This window comes from Sipha flava, unplaced genomic scaffold (assembly GCF_003268045.1).
Source record: "Sipha flava isolate LNK unplaced genomic scaffold, YSA_version1 132_pilon_pilon, whole genome shotgun sequence".
NCBI lineage: Eukaryota > Metazoa > Arthropoda > Insecta > Hemiptera > Aphididae > Sipha > Sipha flava.
In genome coordinates, this window is record NW_020271758.1 from 1,244,175 (window position 1) to 1,265,308 (window position 21,134).

At 29.5% G+C, this 21,134-nt stretch overlaps 1 protein-coding gene across 1 annotated transcript in view; it reads left to right on the top strand.

Annotated features, from left to right (window-relative positions):
- The first annotated feature begins 1,657 nt into the window (after window positions 1-1,657).
- The window catches only part of LOC112679207 (mucin-17-like), a 233,209-nt gene continuing 213,732 nt past the window's right edge, over window positions 1,658-21,134 (top strand). Inside the window, exon 1 of the mRNA XM_025548912.1 lies at window positions 1,658-1,803. Coding sequence (XP_025404697.1) covers window positions 1,714-1,803 — 90 coding nt within the window. The 5' untranslated portion in view covers window positions 1,658-1,713. The remainder of the gene's footprint in view (window positions 1,804-21,134) is intronic.

The following is a 21,134-nucleotide window of genomic DNA, read 5'->3' on the forward strand; positions in this document are numbered from 1 at the left end:
CTAGAATTACTCTTTCTGCCAGCCACTCATGATTTGTGTATTTTCTGTGTACATTGGGAAATATCTGGTCGATGAGAGCATCTTGTGCAGAAATCAATCGGTAATTTTAAGCATGCCGTTTCATCTGTAGTAACTTTCCCATCACCGATATCTAACTATTGTTTTGAGAATCTTCCGTACGCAGCTTTTTTTGATTGAATCGTAAGTATCGAAATCGCTCGTTCTCTATCTTTACATACATTTCGACCATGAATTGTTGACAAAGCTCATGACATCGTAGAATAACTTTGTTCTGATCGCGTCTAATCATCAACCGATATGCATAATAATTCTTCGAACTAACATTTTTATTTGTTTTGGCACCTGTTGCGGGGATCTTGTTGTTTAATATTTATGCAATACCTGTAATTCAATACTAAAAATAAAACTAATAATTTTTTAATAGTTTTATTTAATAATTCATTTTAAATTGTGCAGTTATCGACCAGGTCAAAAATTATTAAATTAAACTACGATGTATTAAACAATAGCACTTAGGAGTTTGAAAAATAGATAAGAACCTATTTTCAGACCTACCAAATTGTTTATACAAAATTTCATTAAAATCGGTCAAGCCGTTTCGGAAGAGTATGGTTACAAATACTATGACACGAAACTTTTATATATACAGATTAATTATAAATACCTTTTCATAATTAGTTGGGAATAATTTTTTTCTAACTTAGTGCATGCTACTAAAATCAGCTTATTTCGATTAATAATTTCAATGGATAACTAGATAATGGTTCATTAATCTTTAAACTAGCCTACATCAACATTTTGGGACATCTACTATACTGATTCAGAAAGTTATTATATTATAAATATAAGAGGATTGATTAGTATTTAAAGATCTGCCCACTATGACTCATTTTTAAGTTAAAATCACGAGTGTTCATCACCAAATATTCTTTCCTTGAGCTTTTCGATATTGGACACTGGTGCAGTTTGATATTATTATATTCGTATAACATTATACGATAGCAATAAAATGTCTACATAACAATTTTTTTTTATGAAACCGTGAAAAACATTACATTTTTGTGTTTAACAAATTATTTTACTATTATAACTTTGCAACGAATATTGAACTATTGTAATTTAGAAAGTACACACGAGAAACAATCTTATGTAAAAATGTAACAATGTACTCATAAAAAAAATATATAAATGCTTTTAATATTATTTGTTACCGTACAGTATTACTATACTTTCTTATTATGTAAATTGTATATTATTACGTGATTATTATTTATTGCCAGAAACGACTTTCTTACGTGAAAAAATCGTATATCCATTTAACGGATTTTTTTCATCCAAAGTAAGGTCGGCCGAACAGGGTTTCAACACTAACAATAATGATTGTAACTATCGGGACTTGATAACGATTATTGCTGTTACTTATTTTTAATACGTTGGACGAATCCGTTTCCCCGTAAAAAATTGGCCGTCGTCGTCGGGCGGCGGTGGCGTCTACGACCGCAACTCATAGAGTCGAATCGTCGGGCGCCACCTCGCGCGCGCGCGTACACCTTCTCGCCGCCTACCCCCGAGCCGATCATCCCCGTAGGGTTACCGGTGGGGGGAAGCGGTCCCGATGTCTGTCGTTTGTTGCCACCGCCGTGCTCGCAGTCATTCCACGGACATCCACCAGCACAGATCGTCGCAGCCGCCATGGGTACATTCCGACGTCACACCACGACGATGATCGCGATCGCCACGGTCCTCGCTATTCTCGCCGCCGAGCCGGGCGTCTCGAGATCGGTAAGTACCCCGAATGTAACTTATAATTGTAACGTAACGCACGGTGACGGCGACGGGAAACGGTTTCGGTTTCGTCTCGAAATCCGTTTCCGCGTACCCGTAATACGAGCACGTGCCATGTGGGTTAGACGCTGTTGCGTCGCGGTGCCGACGAGTGTCGGCGGAACCGTAAAACGTAAAAATTATCGCGAATAACGCGAGAACGTAATTTGTGTTCTATCGAAAAAAGAAAAAAAAAAAAAAAACATAAATGATGTATGTGTTTTTTTTTCTTTTTTTTTCGATAAACCGTCGCCGACCGCGGTTGCGTTACGCGATTTTCGGTCGTTCGACCGCCCCTCCGTGCCGTGTCGATCTCGGTGAACGTACCTATGTGGTGACCTATGAGCATACCTAGCCTGGTACGAGATAGAAAAAAATGGTTTTCCGCGAAATAAAATCGAGCGAACCGTACAACAACGATTTTGGTACCGATAACGCTGCACTGCAGTATTCATTGAACTCTTGATTTATTTTGTTGCCAATCGTTTTATGTTTCCGAGTGTATTGATTTCGATACAGCTTTAAGCTTACGAGAATTTCAGGAAATTATCTCGTGGACCACGGCGTAATCTAATTTTATTTTATAATGCGTGGTTGCAATTGATGCGTACGCGTATGTGTAAGAAGACCGAAGTACAAGAATACAGGTATCTAATAGTTGACCGACAGTTAAATATTTATTACTGTGTTCAACGTTATGTTTTTTAAACAGCGAACGTTGTGCTGTTATGATCAACGAACGTGATATTGCCAAATATTTATTTTAACGTTAATCCCATTGATAAATAATTCATCTAATCTATAATATGATTTTAAATTAAATTAAAAATTGATGTTCGTATTTTACAATTATATTTTTTTCAGCATGAAAAATTGGTATGAAAGGTTTAAAAATGTTGTGTCTCATTTATCATATTACAATGAAATATTGTTATTGAACGTTTATATTATTTTCTATAGAGTTGGAACTCTATATTTCTTGTCTGATTATCATACTAAGTAATCAAATTTTTTAGGTATAACTTTAATTATAGTTGTCAAAAAATGTTAAGTTACCCCTTTAGAAACACTAAATCAACATTACTGAAAAACATTTTAGAAATATTTTTATCAAAAAATCAATATTTGTGTTGGAATAAGTATTGTTTATTTATCTAAACGCAGTTTTGCATCGAACATTACAAGTCGTAACCGATAATATAAAAACATTTAAAAAAAATGACATGGGGTGAAATGTATAACACAAAAAAAAAATGCAATTTTTAAATTTTTAGAATTAAAAATTGTTGTTAATTAGTTGATAGTTAACTATTATAATAATGCAATAATTGAAAAAGCTATTATTTGCCTATTTTTAAAATTAAAAAGTAATAAATCACGATTATGAACCTCGACCATGAAATGTATTAAAAATATCTAAAATTGTTTATTTTAAATTAATATTAATAATTAATATTCACATTTATTAAATTTGCAAAATTAAAATATTTTGAAATTAAATTGATTTAACATTGTTAGTAAAAATTGCTACATAATTCATAATATGAATCCATTCATACGAAATAAATTTGTTATTCTTTAAGAAGTATTTAAATTAAATTATATTAAAAGGAAATGTTTGAAAATTAATTCCTTTTGAAAAATATAATTTTTACGAAGAACGAAATGTTCGTCAAAGTTAATAAAAATAAAATATTTTGATAGATATTCTATAAATATATGATTTCAAAATAAGCTTAATATGAATAAACTACAAGCGAGTTTAAACGTTATATTAAAATATAACATTATTATTTTGTCTAATTCACAAAATTTTTATTAAGAAAAAGCAATAACAGTATAACGATTTTGGTACACGTTTTGCATAACAGCACTTTAATTTAAGTTTTTCTTAAAAAATAGACGTTTAATCATTGTTTGTTCATGAATTTTTGTGAAAAAATTCATTCATAATCTACATTTTATAAATAAAATATTGATATCTAATGCCTACCTACGTAAGTATACATATTATACTTATGATTTAATTAAATTGTCAAAATAAATCCACTCTGTATTGCATTTTATTGTATTTTTATATGTTTTCAATTAGCTATTGGAAATATGTTTAATACGCATGTATATATATTTTTTTCATAGTATATCGATATTGTAAGTCTAATCAAATAACTTAAACTATTGATACAATAAATGCTCTGTTTCGTTCGGGAGGAACTATTCGTCACATGCCCTTTCGAATGAATTTTTATTAGTTTTTGTTTTAAGGCCCATGTATACTTAGTTATCTCAGATACTACAAATCATTTTACTTAAACTTGTTCTAATAACAAAAAATAATTTTTTTTAAATTCCTTTTCTTTTTTATAAAGTAGAACTTTCTAATATAAAAGTAACTTTAAAATGTTTATAAAAATATTGTACTTTATTTTATATAAATTAAATTTTATTTTTAAGAAATATTTAATTTACCCATATACATTACTTTTTTGCATGTGCATAAGAAAAAAAAAAATTGAAAAAACCAGAGAAAATTAAAGCTGCAAAAATAAATATTGGAAGTTTATTAAATATTTCGATATTTTGAACCTTTTTAGCGTACGTTTTTTTGTGTTTTTATATAAGATATATTTTAAGAAATATATATTGGCGAATGCAAATAATATAAATTATAATTAATTTTGCCTCATTACTATTGAATACATGGGTCTTAAATCAAAAAAAAAATAAAACTGCATTAGTAGGCTTTTTATTAAAATTAAATAAAAAGTAAATTTGAATTATTTAACCAACGCAGCTTTACTCAATTATAGAAATTTTGCAAACATAATAGAGCAAAAATGTGTGATTATATAAATGTGCAGATAAATACATATGTAGTATTTATATACTATACTATACTATACATAATACTTTTGTCGTACTTTTCTATACCAAATTATGAACTATCATCAATATACAAAGTAAAACAGTAGATTTTATTGCGGTTCTTTATGCGAGTAATAGGAACAATATGAATGTCAGAGTGATAACCGAATGTAGTAAAATTATATTGTAAATTCATTGAAATACTTAATTACAAGCCCTGACAACCATTTTACAACAGCACTTAATAATGTTTTTAATATCACGAATATAAATCAGCTGAATATTCAGTTTCTTGGTAAAAATAAGGAATTTTTAATAGTTTAATGTTTTGTCTGCGAGTAAATAATTTATAAAATTACAAATCCTCTATTACCCTAACAAAGTTAAAAATAGTTAAACCTAATTATGTATATACGAATGGAATATATTATGCATCATAATAAACTACATATCATTCCGGTACTGAAATTTTATACTAGCAATCATTTTAATACTGTTGACGATTTGTAAAATGTAATAAATTCAAAAATTAATGTTAGAAATTATTCTCTTTTTAATAAAATAATATATTCATCAGCGAATTTCGAATATTTTGTTTACAAAACTCATTATTCAGAAGAAAATCATTAAAATCTAATAACATTTAATACATTAATGACTATACTCGTATAATGCAAAATTGAATAATTTTGAAGAAATTTCATTATCTGTTTTATAAGTGTAACAAAAATATTCAAATAGTTTGTATTATTTTATGCATAGCAATTTTATGAAAAATATTATTAATTATTTGTGTACTCTTAAATAATTATATTGTTCTCCTGAGTTCTAAATAAAATGTAAAATATAACTTTTTACATTATATGTATATGCATTAAACTCATAAAATCTGTTTACTTTGATACTTGTATGAAATACATGATAAATAAAAAAAAAACGTTCAATTACCCTTTGCTAATTGTGTAAAATGTGAATACAATACCTATGTTATACGAGTAAGTTGTCGTAGGATATAGATACGTATAGCAAATTTGAGTTTAACAATGACAAGAATAGGTATATTTATAAAAAGTGTCAGAAATGTTTTTATTATAATTCTAGATTCCTGAGCGAAACCTGAAGGTAGATCGCTTATTTATATTTTTTTTTCTCATAATACAATAGCAGTACAAGTTTTTTTCATTTAGTTTTTAAGAAAATAATATTTGCAACTTAGTGAACACTATTGAAACGTATTTAATTAATTTTATGTTTTATATAATAATTACTCTGCTCCACGCCAATTTTGATTTTTGGATTGTAAGAATGTTTTATAAGTTACACGGCACGTATTAAAATTACGAAAACTGAACTACGTTAATTGTATATGAACTGAAAATGAAAATTTAATCGAGATCGCAACAATCATAATGAATATTATTTAGCCGTGGTGAATTCGGAATCATCGTTTTTAAAACGCACTGATCGATTGAAAAAAAAAAAAATTATTATCACGTTTTATCTTTCACATTATATCTGGCACTTTGTAGGGGTCGCTACGTGAAATTTATTTATACACGTATTCCGCTCACTGGTGTAAAGTATAAAATTAAATCGATTTGATGTAATATAAAATGTATACTGTATTCGAATATATTTTTAATGAAGTAGGAAAACAGATATAGCAAATTACCGATTTTTCGTTGTGTTTTCGATCGCACAACACACAAGTATTTATATAATCGTATATGTCAAGAGTGCCCGAGCTTTCTTTGTTCGTGGAGCCATTAAAATAATGCCAAAGAATATCCTTCAGATCACAAAAACCAGAAACGCCAATTTTTATACCACAAATCATATAATATTTGTACCAATGATTTGTCCTTTAATTTGCTTTTTTTTTTTTATAATCCGTACGCTTTATCATACATAAAAATTAATTGAAAAACATAATATAATTATTATTTAGTAATTTATAATTTTTAATGTGAACAATGATGTTTTTTTTCTTTTATAAATACTTTATTATATTTATGATGGAAGAAAACTAATGCGCTTGTTTGCTTATATACAATCTATATAAATGTATTAATTTAACTCACAACAATGTTTTAATTTTATTAGAGGCCGCAGAGCTCTTAAATTCCTTTCTTAGAGGTCTGGAGTACTATGGAACCACGGTTCTGAATACACCTTCCCCATGGCCTTATTTATTATTATTATTTTTTTTTTTAATAGATTTTATTTTTTTATTCAACTGATATTTAGTAATGATCAAATAAATATAATCAATACATATATTTTTGACTCATTATCATTTTCCACACAGTTGGTTTACGCATTACAGACCACTATTATAATATTTTATCATTATCGCTATTTTTGTATTATAATCAGATGAGTTCATGTATTGATACGTTCGTAATAAATTTGACTCATGATACCATCGAACAACGATACAAGTTAACATATTTTACCGTCTTTTTGTTGTTATCAATCAAAATATAAAGGGAAATTTATATAATTTTATTAATATAAAATTATAATTAAAAATATAATATTTTATAATTTTTCGTATGTTGTTTTTATGTAAGAAAGAGAGGGGAGGGACTTAGTCATCACGGCTCACTATTTAATAAATTTTCATATTCGACTGTTAAACTATCCCGAGAAAACCTCCGCACAGAGATATGACTTCGATTATAATCGTGGTATAATAACCGCTTAGTGATGTTGTTACTCTTATGTCCGATGTCGGTTAACTGTGAAAAGTCACGTTGCATCTAAACAGTTACGTTTCGGTGCACCCCGAACGCCATTTTAAAGCATCCACATCACGTGTGTCACGAAGTCAACGACTACATGTGCGAAACTCAGTAACGATTATACCACAAGAGGTCACCTGTGGCACAATGTGGCGTACCACTCATGGATGAGTCAAACGCCGCTACGCACCACCGTAATCATAATCAACCGTCAGTAATACTGCAAAGATCACTAACAGAGAGCGCATTTCGACAACAGGTTAAAGACAAGATAATGTATGGTTCAGGGATAAAAGATTCTTTGGATATGGGACCCTAAATGAATAAAACTAAATAGAGGAGATCAAAATCTATGCGTGTGTCAAAAATATTAAATACAATTATTAAACAAGGAGTTATACAAAGGTCAACATGCAACTATAGAAAACAGAATTCGGCATATGATCAATACCAGTCTACATACACATAACGCTACGTTTTCCAAGAATAAGGACAACAAATCCCAGTTCTTGTAATAGTGTATTAAAGGTTTAGAGCTCTGGGTACGGAGAAATCCGTACTGTCGGGCTGCTTAACCTATATACATTGTTTTATCTAGTGATGGGCATAATCGAATGATTTCAATAATCGAAATATTAGTACTCGAGATATTTTTATAATCGAGAGATGTCTTGAAATAATCATTCTAAATGTTCCATTGAAATATAATATATAAATACAAATATAATATAATTTTATTTATAAAATTTCTGAGAAATTGTTGTTTTGCGGTTGAGTAAGTGAAAAATTATAGCTATATATTTATGTCAAACTTTAATATATAATTAACTAATAATAACCGTATACCCATCAATTTTTGTCTAACAACCAGTCCTATGAGTAGCACGAGTCAAGTCGTAAATACAAAGACTCAAAGTGAACTACTAGTAAATACTTATTCGATTATGAAGATTAAAAATAATAATCCTCCCTCACTCTTTCGTTCCATGAAAATCATTCGAAATATTTTTTTCATTCGATACACATTTCGAGATCAAGAATTGATTGTTTTTAAAATAAACGAGATATCACTCGATATAATCTCTCGGGTATATAATCGAATTATTATTTTGATAATCGAGATATCTCGATTACGCTTATCATTAGTCCTATCTAAAACCGTTTCCCTTGGTGTGTTCCTACTTAGAGCTCTAGGTACGGAATAATCCATACCGTCGGCCTGATTAGAGAAGCACACACGCAAGACTATCTATACATCTACGTTATCTTCAACACATATTTCCCACACTGTCTGTTTATTAACCACCGTATTACCATCGTACATTTTTCCGTAGTTCACACCACCGTCTCATCACTATTGGTATTATTAATGCAGTAAGTTTAATGAAGCATTTATAACTATATATGTGTTTATGTATATGTAAATTTAAACATGTTCAATTATAAATTGTCATTTTATTTTTTATTTTTATTATTATTATTATGATTATTTTTATTATTATTATGTTCAATATATATATGACTACATGTAAAGTTTATTAATTAATAAATAAAGTTAATGTTCATCAGCATATAATGAAACGTGTTGAGTTCATTACAACTCTCTATCTAATTTGAATAATTATTATATTTCGAACATTTCATACTAACTCGACCACACAGTTCTAATAGAAGTTTTAACGTTGGTAAATTCTATGTCGTTTGTTTACGCAATGCGACGGGTATCCCCGAGAGACCGAAAAACACGATCTGGTCGCAGGTCGAGTGAAATGAAACGATATTATACTATATTGCAGCGGCGGGCGATCGTTGAAACTTGCACTGTCTCTCATCTATTTTTCTACAAGCCAAACTTGCCGACCGAAAATAATGTCCGTGCGCCTAACGCTACACTACCGCTACTCGCGTACGGTGAACTTGATTTACTTGATTTATTTATATTTCATTTCCGAATCAGTATTTATAAATACCTGATCTAGTTGTCTTCTTAGATTTAACCGTTGTATGAGCAAATACAATAATATTACGGTAGAATTAACGGCGTTTAACGTTACAATATCCTAAAAGCAATAAGTGATTGCCGATTTGTATTCAACCATTGTACGCCATAGGAAACTCCGTGTTCAAGAAGATATTGCGGTTTATATAGTATGTATTATATATATATATACCTATATATTATATAGGTAGCCGATATAGCACAGTGTACCGAACCGTTACTTGACCCCTAACCCTAAACCGAGGTCAAAAGCATCGTACTTAACTACTTTATGTTGTTCTATATACCTACAGTGTTTTCGGTCTACCAACGATGGGAAAATGGAAAAACGCTAATACCATATAGGTAATAAGCACTAGGTGCAGATGGAAAATGTTCACTGGGGTTGCATAACCGGACTACATTATGTTATGAGAAACTAGTAGTTTAAGAAATAATAAAATAAAAACTTACCTACCCTATATTAAACCTAACAGTATTTTAATGTCAAAACGAATTGTATACTGCTTGTATTGAATTTGCGACATTTACTACATTTACTATTCTTTATCTTCGTGCGACAATACTTTCATATAGTGGCTCGTACTTCACTACTGCATTGTATTTTTACTTTATTATTTCCGTACTACATTTCAAACGCATGATTATTGTAATTGAAACTGTACACTGTAAACTGTATAAATGGTATCGCTTGCAAGATTATTAGCATTCGCGTGACAAAATCTGTATATTATACCATTCATGTGTCTGCAACTCATGTTAAATCAGCGACATCCATAGGATCGCATGTGCCGAGATGATTTCGTTTTTTGATGTTAATAATTCCCGTGAGAGTATTCAAATTATTATTAAACATCAATCGCTTAATAGTGTTCAATAAATATAACTCGATATCATGGACAAGATAATTAAGTATAACATTTCAAAACAGAAAAGCACATAGCCCACAAAACCACACCCCTGATATAATATTTTAATCTCGTTTTAATATTTTCCCGATATTTCATCAAAACCGACGATAATGTAAAGTATTCGGGTCTTTAATGATTTCTGTTCGTTTAATAAAAACAAAGAACGATGATGAATAACTGTACCGTTTTATTTTTTTATCCTTCTATAGAAAATTAAGTTTTTTCTGATTTAGTGTCAAATTTCTTTTACCTCAAACACAACTTAAGTGCAACAAAAGGTCTCATTTTGTGCATACATGTATAGACACACACACACACACACACACACACACACACAACACACAAACATGTATATAAATCTCACGTTAAAATAAAAGTCATTCGAAAACCAACTACTTTTGTATAATACACTTTATGCGCGGGGAAGAGTGTAAGATGTGATTTACAAAATATGCCTTAAGTTTTTCGCCTCAAAGGATTTAAATGGACGGCGGGAATGCCGGCATTACTGTTTTTATTTTCTCTGTTCGTTTAAGTGCAAAAAAAAAACAGCTGAAAATAGTAATGTGATTGCGTTAGAAGAATACTAACCGTTTAGATACGAGGATGGCTCTCCTCTCCGTTGGTATTTTCGACCGAAACTATATGGGTTATACACTGATAAAAAATGACCCCCTTCCCATGCATGATAATCGTATTGGACGGTCGTTTGTTATATACTATGCAGTCCGAAGGAAATAGTGTCATAAATTATCTTTATTGCACAAATGATCGGTTTCAACCGTGGTGGATATGTTACTTTTATACTTTGAAAACAATTCCTAGACATTGTTTATTTTATGAAATATCCTGTTGCACTTTTATCGTCAGCCACCCTATGTAAAAAATGTTTCATGTTTTAAAATTAGTTTACGATGCATAAACAAACAACGTATTATAACAATTATAGCTACCAAATAATTACTTACCTAACATTACCAAAACGGTTTCACAGAGAAATATTTCTATTAACGGACATAGTTGATTTGATGAGGGGAACATTTAATTGCTAACTGAATCAAAATTTTCAGTAATTAATCGACGTTAAAAAAAAAAAAAAAACAAGAGTTAAATAAATAGGAATAAAATTAACTTTTTAACGAATTATCAACTATACATAATTAATAACAATTGTGGGATCGTTTGAATAAAAAAATTAATTTCAGTTGGAAAACTTAAAAATCGTAGAAAATGTGTTGATATTATAATAATGTTCTTCAGATTTTTTTTTTTTATAACGTCATTTTTTATAATGAAATTTAAGGTTCATTAATTAGGACGTAAAACAACCATGGTTAGTCTTAATTCAATTGCTATTAATTACCAGTAACTTATTGAATCGTTACATTCAAAAACCGTTCACAACGTTAAATGTTATAACGTATGTTACAGTAAATAATTAGTTAATTAATAATATATGATTAGTGATTTAGGTATGTGTTTCGTTAGAAATGGAATTTCATATATAAGTATAATAAGGGCGCAAAAATAATTTTCCGAGACCGAGGACTATTTGTTATAACCTTAATGTAATCGCTAACGGTCAAACTATCTCTCAGTTACTGTTTATTAACCAAGTTTGATACTTAGAATCCCTTGCTGATGTGTTGTTTACACTTGTATTATTAGCATACATTTTACATTTTGTAAATCAGTGTATATTGTCTGTCCATACATAGATAATGCTCACATCTCAACCACGTGTACGAATAAACATTAAACAGTATTTTACTGTTAAAATACATTAAGTTTTGAAAATATGACCATAACAATAATATTATAGTAGTTGATTTGGATTTCACGGTAAAAAAAACAGTCGTTCGTGGAAATTTCTGTTTTGGTAAAAATATCGAAAATATTTGATCAAAACAGCGATATTTAAGTATCACTGCAGAAAATGATCGCAAATTTTTTGAAATTAGAGCTTTTTTAACCGATAATGCGGTTCACTATACGTTCATAGTACATTTAAACGCATTCAATTATCATTTTATTAACATACACACTGTATATGCATATGCATTGTACACACTGTTTTCGAATAAAAAATTTCGACGTAAAAGTAACCAGTACAATAATCACACTAAGCTCATGTTTCTAGCTATCACCATTGAGGGATATATTTTAAATAATATTTAGTTTTCAAAGTTCTTACTCTACAGTGTGAACGAATGGACAGGTTAAGGAAGACGATAAAAATAATATTTTTACGAAAACATCTATGATAATAACAAAATGGTCATTGTATATAATACACACACACACACACACACACTCTGTGTTACAATATATTTTCATATCGTGCATTCGAGTTTTGCAGTTATCGCTAACATTCAAGAAATAACATTGTAAATAAAATAAAACACAATCGTATATTTAGCGAGATGTATGAATTTTCATCATCATTCTCATATTGTGACAAGTAGTACACGGTGTACACCACGGTTGAACGTAGATTACACAGTATCGTCGGTTGTACCGTGAAACCGTGAAGTTATCGAAAATATGAAAAAAACAAAAAAAAAAAAAAAACCTTTGGTCATGAAAAACAGATAATTTTTAGAATAATGACAGTCGTGCTAGTTATGCATGTCATTTAATAATACGCGACCGTTACACCTTCAACGCTGCAAAATAGCTGCGAGGTATTATACGAAAATATATTATAATAATAACACACGTAGTGAAATATTTGATAAACTTGAAGGATAAATGGGTGTAGATAAATTCAATGAGCTCAAATCACCGCTAGTTATATGCGACAAAATCCATTTCTAAACTTATACAAAGAAAATGAAGCATCGCACCTGTTAAAGACGTTTCGAGCGATCAGATTAACAGACTGGCATTTGTCAACGCTATTAATGAAAGTTCCATGTACTTGATATTACGAACCACACATCAAACATGCTCGTCGTATCAAACGAGGTATAATATTGCTTTTTATTGTAATGTGATGGTAAAATTTTTCCTTTCCTTATTAATTAATAGTTTTCTATCTGAAATAAATGCATACGCACTTCATTAACTAATAACTATATATTAAATATATGTATTATATTTCTTATTAATAAATCAGTGACTTATAACAAATGTAACAAATAAATTTTTTAAATGTATTGTTTGTTCCTACGAAAAATAATAACGAAGTTAAAGTTCTTACAAAATTGTGTTACATCTGTTAGGTTTTATTCTGTTATTTTTTGTTTGTAAACACTATATAAATATAATTTGATCCTTGTCAGTCATTGAGTTTAACGTATCAATATTAATACAAAATTATTAAAATGTTCTTCAAGTACTTTGAAATCTCATAATGCTTTTATTTTTAATTTTAATTTTGAAAACTTGAAATTTGAAGCAAATTAATGTTGAAAAAACTTGATTATTATTAATAAATAATAACCATTTATTATTAATAAATAAATAATTTTTTTTTTGCTTGAAATTTTTAATTTTCTAAATTAAACTTGATCATGATTCAATCTAATTCTTATTTAAGGTTCAAATTGTAAATAATTTTTATTAATATCATTCATATTCATTTATTTATTTATTTATTTTTTCTGTTGAACGATAATGTTTAACATCACTATATTAAAATATTATATTGCGATTGGATTTAAATATAATTTTATAGTTTTGGTTACTTAAAGTGACTTCAAATATTAATTTGTTCATTTTTATACTTACAAGTATATATTATGCACTGCTAAATTTTTATTGTTTTAATCGACGAATACTTTAGAAAACGTTTAAATTACGTTTGATCAAACTATCTGCATGTAATTATGTTTTTAATGCAATAGTTTTTCATTGATTGCAAATACAACTGTTATAATAATTACAATTATAAAAATATAGAAAGAATCAAAGTATTTATAATAATTATGACAAATATAAAAACCATAATAATTTTGTTGACATGCACCGATACTAGTGAAGCTGGACGAATGCTCAATATTTGATTCATGTCACTTTTTCGAGCTTCCACAACGCGATTTTCTATTTTAGCCTATAACTGCCCTTAAATGGTAAAATACAAAAATAAAACTATATTTCATCGTACCACGACCTTATTATAAAAAAGATGTCATAGAAACTTTTACTTATCTAACACAGAAGAAAAGTAAATATATACGGATCTATATATCATACATACAATACGTTTTATAGTTTTTATTCGTTTGATAACCCACAAATAAACCAGCCCCATATGATAATCAAAATATAAACGTTACATTAATGTTTGATTTTTTTTCTGTAAACCATTATTATTTCGAGAAGATATGTTCCTAAAAGTCTTTATAATATGGTTTAACTAATACTTTGTTTTCCATTTCGTTAAACATACATATAATCAGAACCTACGGTGTTTGTTCGTAAATAATATATAATAGGTACAATAAACGGTTTGTTTCCCAAAAGTTTCACCATGTGTTTAAAGTTTAAAATCACAAAAATGAATCATCATATTATTGACTATTAAGATTGGCGTCGCGAAAAATTTGAATCGGTGTTTTTGTACCTATGAAAATCATTGTTCATGAGATATAACGAAATTCGGTACGTTTTATAATGCAATTAAAAGCGTTTTGGTCATACATAGGTACAGCAAAATATAAAATACACTTTTTTTTTGTTTTTTATTCTAATTAAAAAAAAAAAATAATAATAATAATAATAATAATAACAATATTTTAAAACTTAAATATTTTAGGGACGAAAAAAATGTAATTTTTCCAGCAGTTGTGAGAAAATTAGTAACACTGAATACTGAAATAATAATAATAATAAAAATGTTATTTGATAATTACACATCCCGACGTTGTTTCACTTATTTTGTTGGAGTCAGGTGTGGATACAAGGATAGGGTACTATAGGACGGAAGCACCCCCTCCTTAGGTACTTAAATTATTTTAATGATTACCTTAAGTTTCAATTTATTAATTGAAGTACGAATTATCAATATTATACATAAATTGTATTATATTACTAAAATGTTTGGTTTATATTTAGTTATCGAAATATAAAAAAATAATAAGTAACCAATAAGATGAACATTTTTTCCTCGTTAATATAATAAATTACATTATATATTTTGGACCATATTCAATGTTTTTTTTTTTTTTTTTTAATCGTCTACACCCTAAATTAAGGTAATGGGATGCTTTTGGCTGGTTTGAAAAAAGAAAATAACTATTCCGTTGCAAAAATATGACTCGATTGGTGCCTATGATTATTATTACTATATTCGATGGCGTTTTTCATTTTTTGCAGAAGTCGCATGACGTATGCATGTAAGTCTGCATGTGCGTACGTATTATTCAAACGTGTATCACATGGTCTGTCAAAAACCGATTTATAATTGATTTTCTCACATACGTTTTTTCGGCATGTGCCCTATAACACAATTTTATTGTAGCACAGTTGTCGCCGCAGTTTATTATTCGTGTTTTGATCATCACATGTTCTATATTTTAATGTTCAGACGCGTGAATTACTTACCGTTTAGTACAGTTGTAATAACTGCGATCGGTATTGCATGCTGTTTAAAAATAATTACATTTCAACTGAGATCAATATATAACGCTGGCCGACGTCAATGATTAGAATCATGTTTTCATTTACCTCAACATAAATAACAGTAGATAAATTATATGGGAGGCATTGTCATTTGATAATGAACTGAAATGTAATAAATTCAATATTATTATACTTTTTATTATGAGTGTGAACAAGAATCTATAACTTTAAATTCCAGCTGGATAATATTTATTAATTTGAAACCATCTCCTATGCAAATTAATTTACTCTTTCAAGCATATTATAAAAAATCAATTTGCATGGATACCATCAAATGTGTGTCCTAATATTAACCATCTATTAAATATATTGTTTAAATATATAAATATATCTTCTTCTTATTCTTTTAGGGTATCTTACAAGCTATTAAGGTTCAACGCCGCAACAACAATTTCCCTTCAATTCTTTCTATTATTTGATATTTCTTCCACCTTTTCCACTCCTAATATCCTAAGGTCTTCCTCAATTCTATCTGCCCACCATTATCTGACTCGTTTTTTGGTTCGTTTTGTCTTCAGTTTCCATTTTATAATGTTCTCCAATACTTTTTCAGACCTTTAAACATGACCATCTCATATCATTCTACTACTCCTATGTACTAACTTCTATGAAAATAGCTTATCTAAATAATCTTCTCAAATCTTCATTTGTCCAAACTTCAAATCCACCTTCTTCAATCTTTTTCGGTCCAAACATTTTCTTTAGTATTTTTCTTTCAAAAATATCCCATTTTAGTGGTTGCTCACGTCTTCCAAGTCTTTATATATAAGGGTAGATCGTATTGAATCAAACCCGTCGACTGTCTAACTTTTTCTTATTACTTCTTTCTCCCTTTTATATTTTATTATTCATAACGTGTGTGAATACGATCGGTCTCGGTTGATTTGTTTTCTTTACACAAAGTGGACCTTTGACAAGAAATTGACATTTTTCTTTGTACGATAGAATACTACAATATATTCCATACATACCTACCGTGTGCTGTTTGTAAATAAAATAATTAAATTAGTTTTTACAAAATAAAAAAATTTAATTAAAAACCCGTAAAACTTAAAACCGAATCCTCTCATTAAGCTTCGTTTTTACGGTTTCCGGCAACTATGTTTTCCTACGTACACGCATATGATCACACTGTAAGATTATTTAACGTATTCGATACGCGCTCTAGTGAATATTTTATTTTCGTAAAGTTTTCTTATTTTGAATGATAAACTTTGCGTTGGGTTTTCGTAGATGATGTCCAAGATATAAAATTAGCCTTCGTGCGTGAAAAGCGTGTTTTGAAAAATATCGAGATAGTGTACACAGAATATGTGATGTTGCGGTGTACGTTGAGTATAAAGTACCTACACACACATACAGACGAGCATGTGTAGTTCACCGCATTAGTGTAATGACTTCAACAACTGCAAAACTCGAAAAGTAATAAAATTTGATCAAACACACATACACACACACACACACACACACACACCCTGCAAGCTTACTGTGTATATATATATACATGACACAAACATAAATATATATACATATATATTATAGATGTGACATATGTGTGTATGTTGATAGAAACCTATACTGAGGCATTGCGACTCAAGAGTTAGTTTTTATTTGTATACACTCGCAATCAAAGTAAAACATATATATGTCATCGTTTTCCAAGTAGTATTTTAAATTGTGTAAACCTGACTTTATAATATGCACGACGAGTGTTACCTACAATTCTAGTATTTCGGAAAATACCGACATCACGCTCGTTCTAGTCGTGCAAGAATGAATATTTACCCGGTGGTTAAGAGGGAAGATAATATTTAATTCAAAAACGTGCTAAGGTCAGTACGCAGATTGGTCGAGGTCGATTCAACTGTATTATACGAGTATCTGCACGTAGGCTTATACATAAAGTATGTGCATAAAGAGTATAGAGATAGCAGTGGGTAGTGGAAGGCGGTGAGCGGTGAAATTTGAAATGAGAAGTCCTAAAAACTTATGGCGGACAACAGATGTTTTTAAAAACGTTATACCGTGCGCACCATAACGGATTAGGTTTGACCGTACTATAATGGAACATTTTTTTTTTTTATATATAAAAACGAGTTAAGTTGTCGGTTGCCGAGATGAATATTGTTTTCAACAAGCTTGGCCCATAAAAATAAAGATAGACGTGAAGAGGCAGAGAAAGAGACAGAGACCTCTTCAACGAACGTCACGAACGTGAAATACTTCTAAATGTGAAAGCTTGGGACGTTTTTATTTAATTTCTTAAGTTTTCTGTTTACGATGGAGTAGTTGCAAAGGGATTACAAAACAAACATAAAACACCACTGCGCACGTTGATCGCAGCCCCTGCAGAATGCTGGTCGCATTCACTGTAATTTACATTCTGCAGACAACGCCCGCGTGGACGTGTTCGTAAGACGCACAATTGGACGTTAATGTTCGAACAACGTCTGCAAACTTTGCGTCATTGAATTTTCCGGTTCGGGATGCCATCATGGATAACTTGATGGGAAAAAAAAATAATCCAATGATGCGGTGTTCAGTTGTTTCCTCAGAGCGTGGATATATCCATGTGAGCTTACAGCGTTTGTATGATAACATCACTCGTAATGACTGTTTCGCCTTAGAACCGGTTTAATAGTTACCTAATAGTTACCGGTTTAAATATCATAATGCGTCAGTCACATCGTTTCAAATTTAATGATATTAATTTTAGTGCACAATTGTCCCAAACGTTTGCCCCAGAGTTGGGGTGTTGTAGATATTATTCAAAAACAACAGTCGTGTACAAAATCTGATTTTTTACCACATCGTCTTCTAAAAATTGCATCGCCAAACGAGATTTATGTTGATTTTTCCATGTACCAAGACAAATCAGATGTAGTTGTTGTACGCACTTTTTCGTATTACCATAATTTTTTTCTTATTTCCCTTACTTTTACGAAATTACCAACTATACGATGCTTCTCAGGAGCTAACTAGACGAACACAATTCGATTGTTTGAATTCGCAAAAAATCTATTTCTATTACAAGATTTATAATAAATGGAAAAAAATACCTCAGAGCAGTGGTCGGCAACATGTTTGGCTACTGATACGACCCGCTTTAAATTCTTAGTATGATAACATTTAATCGAATATTATATCAAAATGATCAAATTGTTTGTTTGAATATAACTGAACGTTGCGTTTTTGGTACGGGTCAGTACGGTTATTAATCATATTTTATAATATATATCTTGTTAGTTACCGATAACAATGAGTACACGTGAATTCAACTTATAATTTTAATTTTCGATTCTGTACAGCAGTGGTCTCAAACACGTGGCCCGTGGGGCACATGCGGCCCACGATCACTTTCGATATGGCCCGCAATGAATATTTATTTCTTCAAAAATGTTGATTTTTTTTATTTTTTTTAAAAAATTATTTTATATTTTGACAGTTTGGTACAAAATGAAAGATAAATTATTATTATTAAAAACAAATCAATACACAGTACAATGTTTATTTTTGTCATAGTTATAATCAATAAAAGAAATATATTTTGTTTATTTTAGATTTAATATTAAAATGAGTAAAAAATAAGGTGTTTGACCACGAACCTTTGACGTAAATATATATAGTCCGTTGGTAATTTAAGTTTGAGATCACTATTGTACAATAACGTTGCATTTTTCGTACGGGTATATAATGTTTGCGTCGTATATAGTTTTTATAATACTATAATTTATACTTTATATTCATAGCAAAAGTTTATTTGGGTTTTAATTTAAATGTTAAACGAATAATAATTAAGAACGCTATTAAAAAAAGAAAAATTGATTCTGAATGTCATGTTTTTCAAAATAAATGGATCAATCAATACTTTATTATTGAAAATAAAAGAACATTCATGTGCCTTGTTTGTCGTGAACTCATTTATGTATTGAAAGAATACAATATGAAACAAAAAAACAAAAAATTTCAATACTTTTCGTAAGCACTTGATGAAAGAACAAATTAAATTGACTCTGTGCAGTTAATTGTATTTATTTGAGAGATTAATGAAGGTTTGAAATAACTGAAGACGTTGCTGCCATTTAGTTCTTCGAAAGAGATGATGTGAAGCATAGATATTTTTTACACTTTCAAAACGTTTTATTTTCATTATATCTTAAATTAGATAAATTGGTTACCTTAACCACTGATGAAGCGAGAAATATGATAGGTAACAACATAGGATTGCAGACTATTTTTATCAATGAAATGAAGTTAAAAGAAATGTGATCACTGCTATTTTTTCATTGCATTGTTCGTTAATATGCACTTTGCGCCAACATTTCACCGTGGGGTTCAACAATGAAAGATGTAGTAATTATTACCAATTTCGTACGAAGTAATGGCGTAAATCATAGACTATTTCATAGTTTTTTGCTTGAAATCAATACAAACTATGGTGATGTATTTTATTACACCGTAGTTAGATAGTTAAGCAGAGGTCGTGGACTTGAAAGGTTTTTTATGCTATGCCAGGAAATGTATATTTTCTTAAAATAAAAAGGAAAAACATTACCATGCTTGAAAATTAAATTTGGATTTCTAAACTGGCTTTTTGCATTGATGTATTAAAGTAATATATATAGTATATAAATGAATTCTACATAAAAGTACAAGGTAAAAATCAACTTATTCATGATATGTGGTCTCATATTACATTCTTCAAAAAAGATAAAACTATTACGATCTTACATTGAACAAAATGAATCAACACATTTTACTAATTGTAAAAACATTTTGAATCGTCAAAATTGTCATTATAATCAGTTAAATTTATTGGACCTATGTCGATAAATCAACAGGATTTTAATTATCGGTTTTAAGATTTCAAACTACATTCGCAGCATTTTCAATTACTAGCCAATCCAATTGATTTTGACGATAACTATGTTGAGCTTCATATGGAAATAATATATTTGCAGTTGCAAGATTTCCTAAAAAAACTCATTTAAAACATCACCTTTTCTTTTTTCCACTGAACTGCCGGCATCAATTTTAACAATTAAATATAAAGCTGCAAAATACTTCGGTATGATTGGTATTCAACTTATATGTGTGAACAAGTCATTTCTAACATGAAAAATATTAAAGACCCATAGCAATCAC